At 37.7% G+C, this 12628-nt stretch overlaps 1 protein-coding gene across 1 annotated transcript; it reads right to left on the bottom strand.

The window, feature by feature from the left end:
• Positions 1 to 1384: 1384 nt before the first annotated feature.
• On the bottom strand, positions 1385 to 8968 carry LOC103257713 (olfactory receptor 1440-like). Its single transcript, XM_021711061.1, is given in 3 exon segments — positions 1385 to 1651; positions 1851 to 2656; positions 8944 to 8968. Coding segments are annotated over 3 exon segments (1098 nt in total).
• Positions 8969 to 12628: the final 3660 nt, after the last annotated feature.

The following is a 12628-nucleotide window of genomic DNA, read 5'->3' as shown; positions in this document are numbered from 1 at the left end:
AATCCCTAGTAAACTTTATTCTCTTACTTCTTTTTTTGTAACCCCTTGAGTCAAGGTCTCACGCTCTTGTCAAGACTGGAGTATAGTGGCATGATCATGGCTCACTGCAGTCTCAAACACTTGGGATCAAGCCATCCTTTCTTCTCAGTTTCCTGAGGTGATAGGTGCATGCCACCACACCCAGCTAATTTGTTTTCGTTTTTATTTTTTGTAGAGACAAATTCTCACTATGTTGCCCAGGATGGTCTGAAACTCCTAGACCCAAACAAACAGTTCTCCCATCTGGGTCTCCCCAAGTTCTGGGATATACAGATAGAAGCCACCATAGCCGACCTTTATTCTCTTAATCTTTTAACAATATTTTTAGTTCCCCTTCTTTTTTCAACCTATCAATAGCATCTATCTAATTTTGAATTGGGATAATTATTATTTTGGAAGTCTTTAGAGTATGGCGTTGCCATGCCTTCTTGGTTTTCATCTGTAAGATCTTATTTCCTTGTGTACTTTGGGATTTGTGTAACCTAATTTTTCTTTTTTTTGAGATTATTTGGAAAAACTGTTTGATTCTGGGTTTAAGATTCTCTTTTAAGAGTCTTAAGAGAGGATTTACATTTGCTTCTGACTGGAACTTGAGGACACTTCTAAACTGGAATTTAAACTAACTTATGAGGTAAAGAACTGCATAGTTAGTGTGAATTGAGACCACAAATCTTCATTAGGATGTGTGGTTACAAATTTATAGTTCACTTTTCCCTGTACCCAGCCTGAAGCCTAAGAGACTCAAGATTTCCTTTCTTCCAAAACAAGTTTTTTTTCCCTCAATTTCCTCTCACACTAAGGTGCAGTCCACTAGAGTCTCACATGAATGTCTGATTCTTCAATCACACTATCAGGCAGCTTCAAGCTTTGCCTCTCTTTCCCAAGACCCAAGTATTTGTCAAAATAAAGACATAATCACCAGAGTTTGGTGAATTCCCCCAACATGAAAGATGTCTTCAGAGTTGCCGTTACTCTCAGGATTTCTAAATTTACTTTATGTTTGGATTCCAGAGATTTCCTTTCTTTCTTGCCTACTCAGAAATGTATTTTAAATATTTTAAAGACATATTTCATCTGATACCTTTAGTTTTTGAAATAGTGGGTATATTTATGCTATCCAGTCTGCCATAATAACGGAAATGTAATTTTTCCACATATTTTAAAGCCCAAATGATCGCTTCACTTCTTTTCTTTGTATTTTAACTCTCCAAGAGCATGATAGTACCATAGAAATCCTTGTGTTTGTTCACTTACAAACTGTGGCTGTTTGGTTCTAAAAACAAAACCCTAAAAGACAAATTCTTGGCATTTTTCCTCGGCAACGAAGTTAGGTCAAAGTCTAAAGTTATACTTCTCTCCATGTTTTCATCTTAAGCAACTGGAATTTGCCCAAGTGCCCCAAGAGTTTGAAGTCTGGGACCCAGTGGTCATTATACTGCTCATGACATTGTGTATGAGAAAGACTATTGAATTTGGGTTTACTCCCATTTCTTCGGTCCTTTAGTCTGAAGTTCTGAAAGAGCACATAAGGGTCAAACACCAAAGAACTGAAGGCTGCTACTTCATAAAAACCTGATAACTGCTTTGTGAGATCATTGTGCAGGAGAGTCAACTGTCAAGATTCAAAAAAGTCACAGAGTTTCCACACCAGAGTCAGTCCTGGATTTATATGGGTTGACTCACTTGCAATCTTGCCAGAGCATCAGTGGGGAGAAATGATCTTAAATTTCCCTTGCATTTTCTAGAAACTTCCGATCAGCAGGATCATTAGCCTAATAAACCCTTAAATAACAGTGGCAATGGGAAAACACTCTCTTCTTATACCTGTTAAGTGCATCTTTGATCTCCTTGTTCCTCAAACTGTAACTCAAAGGATTCAACATAGGAATCACTGCTGTGTAGAAGACTGATGCCATCTTATCATAGCCTAGAGAGTACTCAGAGCTGGGATGCATATAGACAAAGAGTCCTGATCCAAAAAAGAAGGTCACTACTGTCAGGTGAGAAGCACAGGTATTGAAGGCCTTGGACCTTCCTTCAACTGAGCTGATCTTTAGGATGGTGGCAACAATACAGCCGTAGGATATGATGATAACCAAGACAGATGAGACGCCAAATATCATTGCGATCACAAACTTCATGGCTTACAGAAAAAAGGTTTCAGAGCAGGAGAGGACTAGTAACTGAGGCAGGTCACAGAAAAAGTGATGAATAGTATTTGGTCCACAGAAATTGAGCTGAAGTAAAGCACACAGCTGGATCAATGAGCCAAAGATGCCAGTTACATAAGCTCCAACCACCATATGCACACAGAGGTTAGGGGGCATGATGGCTTTGTAGAGAAGAGGATTACAAACAGCAGCATATCGACCATAAGCCATGGTTACCAGAAGGCAGCATTCAATCAGACCTATGCTAGAGAAGAAGAAGTACTGCATGGTGCACCCCATAAAGGAGATGGATTTAGGCTTCTGGAAGAAGTTGGAGAGCATTTTGGGCATTATGGAGGTGACATAGCTGAAATCTAAGAAGGATAAGTTACTAAGGAAGAAGTACATGGGTGTAAGTAGGTAGGAGTCCTTCCGAATCAGGATGATGAGGACAAGGTTCCAAGCCACTGTCAAGAGTTAAGTCGCCAGAAATACTGCAAAGAGAACAAACAATCTTGAGCTTGGGAAAATCTGAGAATCACAAAAGGATGAATTTTGCGACTGTTGTATTATTCTTCCATCCAGCCATTATCCTGAAGTTTCTGAAATCTGCAAAAAGATTCTTGGGTTAATAATTGACTATTTTAAGCCGGGCCCAGTGGCTCAGCCTGTAATCCCGCACCTTGGGAGGCTGAGGTGAGTGGATTGCCTGAGCCCGCAGGTTTGATACCCGCCTGGGCAACTTGGTGAGACCTCATCTCTACAATAAGTAAATAAAAAAATTAGCCAGGTGTGGTAGCTCACGCCTGTAGTTCCAGCTACTTGGAAGGCTGAAGCGGAAGGATTGCCGGAGCACAGTAGGTCGAGGCTGCGGTGACTGAGAGCAGCCACTGCACTCCAGTCTGGGCGAAAGAGTGAGACTCCAACTCAAAAGATAATAATAATAATCGACTATTTTGATCTCATCAGACTTCCTTATTTTGAATGTGGCTTCATGTTTTTGGACATGGGGAAAGTGAGAGGACATCTACCAGTTAACAAAATAGGACTTTTTTCATGGTTAAAACAGTAATAATTATGGTAGTAAAACACATCAAAAGAAGAGTGACCTGATACTTTACGACATTACTAATGTGATTTGAATGCCCAAAGAAGAGGGTTTATTAACTATCTGGAAAGTGGAAATTGTGTGGACTCAATACCATCTATCAATGTCCCTACTGATACCACAACAAGATCCAGACCAAATTTCTACAGTAAGATTTAAATAATGTTATATATGCTTAGAACACCTTTGAGAGAGACAGAAAGCTTCCATTAGCTGAATTTAAAATAAATTTATATTTTAAGAAATTATTCAAAAAATTCCTTACAAGCACTAGTTGCTGTGTTATTTCTGTGGTATATTTTGTCATGTCTGTCCTCAGCATACAAATGCCCTAGAAAGCCTGGAGCTCTAAAATTATTTTTGAGTTCGTAGGAAATGTTTTCTGTGAAGTTGATTTGGTTTTGAACCTTTTATACCATTGACATTTTTTTTTTTTTGAGTTGGAGTCTCACTCTGTCACCCAGACCGGAGTGCAGTGGCCGCTCTGGCCACCGCAGCCTCGACCTGCTGGGCTCCGGCGATCCTTCTGCCTCAGCCTTCCGAGCCAGAATTACAGGTGTGCGCTACCACGTCCGGCTGATTTTTTTTTATTTATTGTAGAGATGAGGTCTCGCTGCCCAGGCGGGTCTCGAACCCGCGGGCTCAGGCAATCCGCTCACCTCAGCCTCCCAAAGGCGCGGGATTACAGGCTGAGCCACCGAGCCCGGCTACCATTGACATTTGTAATGAAACGATTTTTAATGGAAAAGTAGAAACAAACTATAATACATGTTATATTATACTTTTCTAATTCACTGATGAACAAGAGAAAATGAATGAAAATATTTAGATGGTGATGATGATGATGATGAAATAACTGAAAACATAGAGAAGATATTCTATACTGATTCTTGAAGTTAATTTGACTTCATTCCTTTTCGTTGTCTGTTTTGCTTCCCATCTTCCTTTCAAAACTAAACATACAATAAGCAAAATCATTGGATATCATTAGAAATAAGAGGCCTAGCCGGGCTCGGTGGCTCAGCCTGTAATCCCACGCTTTGGGAGGCAGAGGTGAGTGGATTGCCTGAGCCCGCGGGTTCGAGACCCGCCTGGGCAACTTGGTGAGACCTCATCTCTACAATAAATCAAAAAATTAGCTGGGTGTGGTAGCGCACTCCTGTAATTCCAGCTACTCGGAAGGCTGAGGCGGAAGGATCATCGGAGCGCAGCAGGTGGAGGCTGCGGTGGCCGGGAGCAGCCACTGCACTCCAGTCTGGGCAAAAGAGTGAGACTCCAACTCAAAAAAAAAAAAAAAGAAATAAGAGGCCTGGAATAGTAGAATAAATGTTGCCCCTTTGCTTTCCTTCAAACACGTGAAATGCGTCGGCTAGTCAAGTAACACTAGTGCAATCTGATCATATGAGGTAAAAAAAAAAAATGACACCAAGAACAGTAAACAGTTTTTAAGAGACAAACTAAACAGCTCCATTCTTCTAAAAGTTTTTACTATGGGAAATCTACAGAAAGCACAATATTTTCTGAATTTTTCTGATTTTCTTAAAGATAAAAATCTAGGTAAAAATAAATTTAGAAGTTAAAAAATAGGCTGGACACAGTGGCTCACACTTGTATTCTCAGCACTTTGGTGAACGGAGGTGGGAGTATTGTTTGAGCCCAGAAGTTTGAGACCAGCCTAGGCAACATAGTGAGGCCTTGTGTCAACAACAACAACAAAAAATTAGCTGCTCATGGCCCACATCTGTAGTCTCAACTACTTGAAAGGCTGAGGTAGAAGGACTGCTTGAGCCCAGGAGGTCGAGGCTGTGGTGAGCCGTGATAGTGACACTGCACTCCAGCCTGGGGGACAGAGTGAGATCCAGATGCAAAAAAAAAAAAAAAAGTTTAAAAATAAAGGCAGATGAGCAGTTGTTCAACATGAAAACACCATTTCTAAACTTTTGGAGAATTAACACACTGCAGTGATAAATTATTCATATGCTTATAGCCCAAGGGAACGGTATACAGCACCAAGAACAGTTTAACACTTCATAAAGAAACAGAGACTCATTTTCCTGTTCCTGCTTGCTTTCTCTTAATATAATAAAATTTTCTATGTCCTAAATAAAATTTTATATTCCATGAGCAAAATGGTTTGCATTTATTTCTCTTTAATAATAAAGCCCAAATTAAATCACTATGTATGAGTCACAGAAAATATGTCTCTGTTCTTCAGCAAATAATATGATGTTTGTTGAATACCTGATATCCACAAGGCACCAAGTAAGGCTATCATTTAGGAAGCAGAGGGAAGATTAAATAAGTATTTCAAATGGCTCTTGGGACAATTTATTATTGCTCTCCATACATTTTTCAGAAAGGAAGGCAAGGGAAATAGGTGATTTAATATTAAGAGGAAAATGCACAATGTATAAAGGAAAGCATATTTTCTTGCCTACTCTGGAAAGCTTTCCCTATTATTGAATTTAGAGCTCCTTCTTCTACATTTCTACTGCACCTGTACATTTCTCTGGTGCAGTAAGAATCTCATCATTCTTATTTTATTTTTATGAGTTTTCCCATTGGACCTAAAGCTGTACTTTCAGGCAAGATAAATTTTTAAAATATTTCTTTAACACCTAATATATCAGTTATTTATTCCTGTGTAGAAAGCCAACTCAAACTTAATTGCTTAAAACACCAACCATTTCATTTCTTCTGATTTCTTGGTTGACTAGATAGTTCATAAGCTGGCCTCACTTGGATCCCTCTTGTGCTTGCAGTCTATGGTGGCTCAGATGGGACTGGATGCATTAAGATAACTTCACTCACTTGTTTTGTGCCTCACCTGGGATGGTTGAAATGGCTGGGATAGTTGAGATTCTCTTTCCACGTGGCCCTTCTTTCTGGATTCTTCTAAGTACACTCTCGGGATTCCAAGAGAGCAATCTCTAATAACTTCTCACATTATATTTGTTGATGTTTCATCAGCCAAATCAAGCTACATGGTCAAGCAAAGAATCCATGTGCACATGGATACAGGAAGGTGTGATGTACTGGTGTCCATTAAGGTCACTCTGTACCACATGTAGGCTTAGTTCAGTGACTGAAATTAACAATGTAAGTATGAAATAAATGTTTGTGGAATCGTAAGTTGTTCAACTATCTCTTGTGAAACAATGTAGAGATAGTATTTGCTCTCTATAGAGGAAATTTTCTTCTTCAAATAGCTAAAGTGTGTCTTCAATCAGAAATAGTTATGAGGCAATGTTTCTAAAGTGAAGAGAGTCCAATTAATTGGTTGCTCTTATTTTTTGAAATAGAGAGAATTCAAAATATCTTACCATTCAGGGTTAAAATGAGATTGAATACACCAAGATGCAGTAGAATTAGTCGATAATGTACTAACAACTGTTTATGTTTGGGTAGACAGTGTCTATGGGTTGTGTAAAAAATATTCTCTTCTGTATGTAACAGATCTAGGCCATCATTTGCAATTTAATTCAGTTAGCAAAAAGGTGAACATACTGCAATCTCCATTTTACATGTTACATTCATTTTGCTTCAAATTTAAATATTAACATATAAGCAACACAAAGCTAAAGAGTTAACAAGTTGCAACATACTAACACAAATTTTAATTACAATAATAAACTTCCTAAGAATACTTATACATAAAAAGGTCATAAGCACAAAATTATGCCTGATCTTAGATGTCCACCAAACAGAAACTATGATATATTTTCTTCAGCATTTAAAATATTTAAGAACATTTTCTTGAAGGTTATGTTACTAAAGATCTTAAATATCTTTTTTGGCGATTAGTTGAGTAATAAAAATGCTTGCATCTTTTGATCTGGTAACTTTTCTAGAAATATATTTTTGGGAAAAATTATAAAATATTTTAAGAAAATATGTCAAAAGATAACTTCAAGCACAAATATATTTATCGTAAATAATTCCTGATATTTTACTAATTGTGCATTTCCTGTTCCATTCTACACAGTAATCACACTGAATCCTTCTAATTTGAGTTTTCTCACTCCATGATTGCTTGTCTTACTTGCTTAGATAATCAGCACCATCATCATGATCATTATAAAAACACTTACATAGATCTTGATATGTGTCGAGTACTAAACTAATTCTGATTAACTTTCCTTTTTCCCAGTAAGTAAATGGAGAAGAAACTTCCATGTGAAACATTTGAAAATACTTTGCAGTATAACATCAGGTAATAATGATAAGAGCTAACATTTGTTTAGCACATCTTATATGTCAATCACCAGTCAAATATTCCTTTTTTAAATTTTATTTTAAAGACATGGAGTATAATTCAGGGTTAGGTACATAAGTGGCCATAATACCAGTAAAGTTTAGGCCTCCTATTGGTCCTCACTTTGCCTGGTTTGAGATCAGGTACCCACATTAGTGTTATGTGCCTCACCCCATTACACCAAAAGAGGGTAAAAATGATAGACAATTAATTAAATAAGTTCTAGAAAGATAATTTAAGAGCTATGGTAAACATGCATGGAGAGTAATGGGAACAGGGAGTGCTGGGGAGTGGGGGAACAGCTTGCAGTTTAAGTAGGTGACCAGGTAAGACCTCAGAGAAAAGTGTCAGTTGAGTAAACAACATGAAGAAGCTGAGGGAGGTGTAGAGCTGGGGAAAGAGCATTCCAGGCAAAGGGAACAACCTGTGCAAAGGTCCTAGGGCTGAGAATACCTGATGTGTTCAAAGATGGCAAGTGTGACTAGAATAGAGTGAATGGGAGACAGAGACCAATGTTAGAGATTATTGCAATAATTTCTATGAAGGGTGATAAATGTTAACAGTCTGAGCATTAGAAAAAGGTATTCATCTAAAGATCTTCATGTGCACATTATTTAGGATAGTTTACAAACAGATGTAGGAAATAAAAGAAGGAGGTTACTATTTTATAGGCAGCTTAACCTAATGACTTTCAAATCAGATAGATATGGTTTCAGATTGTAACTCTGCTACCTGTGTGCTCATGGACAAGCTATTTAACTCCTTGTAGTACAGCCTCATTTAAAAAAAAATCTGTAATATAGCCACAAAGCTAATAAACTTTGTTCTATTTTTGAATGTCTACCACATTTGAAGTTTACAAAAGATGATTTCTGTAATAATTTTATAGCAATATAACTAAAAACATAACTCCAATATATTCACTTTACAGTTATCCTGATTACTGAAAGATGTCAATTACAGTCCCATTTTTACCTTGAGTCTCAAGCTCATGTCAGGAAGGTACTTGTTCACTGAGAGACACGACCGGGTATCAAGAACTCTTAATGGACTGCGAAGGAAATTTTCATAAAGCACTTCTAAGTATGATTCTAAGTAAATGAGTCTTAGAGTATACTTGAAAGAGGGCCGGTGACTTGAGTCAATAGCACTTATCTATTAAGCGTGTGACCTTGACTAGCAACCTTTCTGAACGTCAATTCCTTCACTTGAGAAATTAGGGGTATAATGATTGCTTACAGGGTCATGGTAAGAATAGCATGAGCTTACGAATGTAAAATGCCTTACACAATTCATGGCACAGAGTAGAATTTTGTTGTGTAATGGCTACTGATATTATTGTTAAATTATGCAGAACAGAATAGACTTTCTATAAATGTTCCATTATTTACCTTTACTATTACTGATCATCCCCATGACTGAATTTATACCAAAACTGCAGGGAATTTTTATCTTATATTGTTCTCCTGATGCATAGCTAATACATGGAGATTTTCCCAGCTAGGTTTCAATTTCCTGAGGGCAGAGATATTTTCATATGCCCCTTGCTTAGCTCTCTTACCCAACCATGAATATTGGTCCTTAGACAATAGTACTGAACACGTGGAAACTGATGTGGTGGAATTGTTCCTGTATTTTATAGTAAGTGTGCTCAATATATATTTTAAGTGAATTAGGCATTATAATACTTTGCATATAAGAAGCCTATGTGTCCACTCTCACTTCTACTACCGTTGACTGAGTTTGGAAGTCTTATTATCTCCAGGCATCCACCCAGAATTTAATGCTGCCAGTGAAAATTTTCCAGTATTTTTCAAATAAAAAAGAGGTTGATAAAAACATTTTGAAACTATAAAACCATTTGGCTCACAATTTAAGCTAATTAGTCTATTTAGGAAAAACTAGATCAGGCAATTTAAGTATTTGACATCATTGCAAACTAATTTTTAATTGACTAAGGCATTTCATTTTTCAATCAGGTTTTGTAGTATGCTTTAGAGAGCTATGGTAAAATTGGTTTTGCATGCATATATACATACAAACATATATACATATATGCATGTATTTATAAATATATATATTATAGGCACATATTTAAAATCAATGCCATGGGTGCTTCTTGTTGTTAAAATTATTATTATTATTAACATCATCATAATTAAAATGACTTTTTAAGGCCGAGTGTGGTGGCTCGTGCCTGTAAATCTCAGCAGTTTAGGAGGACGAAATGGGAGAATTCCTTGAGTCCAGAAGTTTGAGACCAGCCTGGGAAACATAGTGAGAACTCCATCTCCACAAGAATTTTAAAAAGAAAAAATTAACTGGGTGTAGTGGCACACTCCTGTAGTCTCAGCTATTTGAGAGGCTGAGGAGGAAGGACCGCCTGAGCCCGGGAGGTCGAGGTTGTGGTGAGCTGTTAGTATGCCACTGCACTCCATCCTGGAGTAAAATCTGACTCAATAAAATAAAATAATACAATAAAACAAAATAACTTTTAATAAAACTTCTCTTAAAGATTTTATCTTAGAGTAGATAAAATGTTATCTAAACACAGTCCTTCTCCGATTCTTCTTTTTGTTCTAAACAGTTGGAAATTAGAGATGATGTAAAGGGTTGGTTGAGACACAGGAAAGTTGACCTGACTAAGCAGATTATCTTTAGAAATGGTGATTGTCACCAATTGCTCAGTTTCTTAATAGTGCATAGTGGGTCATGCTTAATGTTGTTAAATTAAACAATGCAAAGGAATTTTTCCAAGTAGAATAGCAAGCATAAGGTCTAAATAAATTAGAACTAAAATGATGATTAAAGACATAGGAAGCCACTTCTTACATCAATTATTTCCAAACATACCCAAGAGGCTGTGGGATCTTGGACAGTGGGACTGCACAGCTATTTTCAACATTCCTAATAGTAAATAAAACTGTATTTTATACAGGATAAGAATCATGTAGGATAATTAAAATGTCAGGATTCTTTCTTGGGTCCATCCTCCTTTGAATCTCTTCACATAGGTTCAATACACAGTACTTGTGCGGCAAATTTAAGTTTTGCTTTTTGGAACTTTATGGAACTTTTTTCAGAATATTTTTGACCCTCAGTTGGTTAGAATTGTATTAATTCAGTGTGGTATAAAGTTTACCTTTTATTAATTTAAAAAGTTTCTGTTTATTGAGCACTTATTTTGTGCCAGTCACAGTTCTCAAAAATTCACACACAGCTGTCCCTCCCCCCATACCAAAATCCACAGATCTCAAGTCCCTATATGAAATGGTACAGTATTTGCACACAACTTATACACATCCTCCTGTATGCTTTAAACCATCTCTAGATTACTTATCACACCTAACACAATGCCTACACATTACTTGATTCACATGGATTCAACATGTAATACTTGGTGTATGACAAATTTAAGTTTTCTTTTTTGGAATTTTGTGGAATTTTTCTTTCAAAATATTTTCAACCTTCAGTTGGTTGAATCCATGGAGGTGGAACCACACATCCAGAGGGCCAACTGCGTGTTGTCTGATTTATTCTCACACACCATTATGGACATTGTTTTCTACAATTTATATGTGGGAAAACTGAGGCTCAGGAAGGTCAAACAACTTATCCAGGTTCAAGTAGCTAGTGAGTGGCAGTACCAAGAACTAGTAAACTCCAGAAGTCTTGCAACCAAGCACTATGCTAAGCAAAAGGAAACTGGAATATTGCTTTAATTATATTATATGAATTAATTATTGCTTAATAAACACAGCTCCTGAGAAACACAATCTTTGGAAAATGTGACACTGCCGAGCTCGGTGGCTCAGCCTGTAATCCCGTGCCTTTGGGAGGCTGAGGTGAGTGGATTGCCTGAGCCCGCGGGTTCGAGACCCGCCTGGGCAACTTGGCGAGACCTCATCTCTACAATAAATCAAATGAGCTGGGCGTGGTAGCGCGCGCCTGTAGTTCCAACTACTCGGAAGGCTGAGGCGGAAGGATCGCCAGAGTCCAGCAGGTCGAGGCTGCGGTGGCCGGGAGCGGCCACTGCACTCCAGTCTGGGCGACAGAGTGAGACTCCAACTCAAAAACAAAACAAACAAGCAAAAAGAAACCCAAAGAAAAATGTGACACTGACCAGGGAGGAGAGGGAGGTAATAAAAGAAATCAAACTCAACTCTCCTTCATATAATGGCGAATCCCAAGTTTAATATATTGTTCACTTAACTACATATTTTTGTTTCTGTTAAAATTCTCCATTAAGGGGGAAACATTTTACTTTCCAGTAGAAAGGACTTAAGCTTTGGGCAATCTGAGGCATTCAGAGAAGACAGCTAGCCTAGGAATAGGAAGATGCTGGAAGACATGGCTGTTTGGAGGAAAAAGCTCCCAAACTGGGAGTGGGGGTCATTAGACATCAACATTCCTAGGCTGCCCTAAGCTGCCCTGTGCTGTCCATGCTGCCACTGACCACAAGCCTCACCCAAATGTTTGTGAGGAAGGCAGACCTCTGATGGATATTCACTGCATTGGAGTCTGGGAAATCTAGGAGCATCCACTCCCACATCCAGGTCCAGATATTTGTCATGCCCTAGATCCCAGGGAAATTTACAGAACACTTACTTTCAACCATCTGCTAAAGGAACGTTCCTATAGGAAGATCTTTCTCTTTCAAACTCCTCTTTGGCCATGCTGTCTGTTGGCCAGTCATAGTAAGAGAGGAAGTTTCACCTGGGGTTCACTTAAATGCCTCCTTAGCTCCAAAGGGGAGGAAGGATAACTAATCAAAATAGCCAGATAATTGTTCTCTAGTGTAGTGACAATAGGAGAATGTGTGATTTCCCCTGATGATTCCATTTTTACTTTATAGATCCTTTAAGTTCAGAAAATGCTTTTAGTTCAAGAAATTGCTAGAGTAGTAATGCACCTTATATATCATCTAAATCTAAAGCTTTTATTATGTACTGATTTTTAATGTATTTTCTGTTATGCATGGAATGTTATCATGTACATATTTGATTCAACATGTCATACATATTTAAATTATTCATGAATAGCATCATAATCTTTTTTTTTTTTTTTTTTTTTTTT

This window comes from Carlito syrichta, unplaced genomic scaffold, assembly GCF_000164805.1.
Source record: "Carlito syrichta isolate Samal-C Ts95f unplaced genomic scaffold, Tarsius_syrichta-2.0.1 Scaffold301848, whole genome shotgun sequence".
Taxonomy (NCBI): Eukaryota; Metazoa; Chordata; class Mammalia; order Primates; family Tarsiidae; genus Carlito; species Carlito syrichta.
The sequence above is the reverse complement of the archived record's forward strand: the minus strand, read 5'-3'. Positions and strand labels throughout refer to the sequence as shown.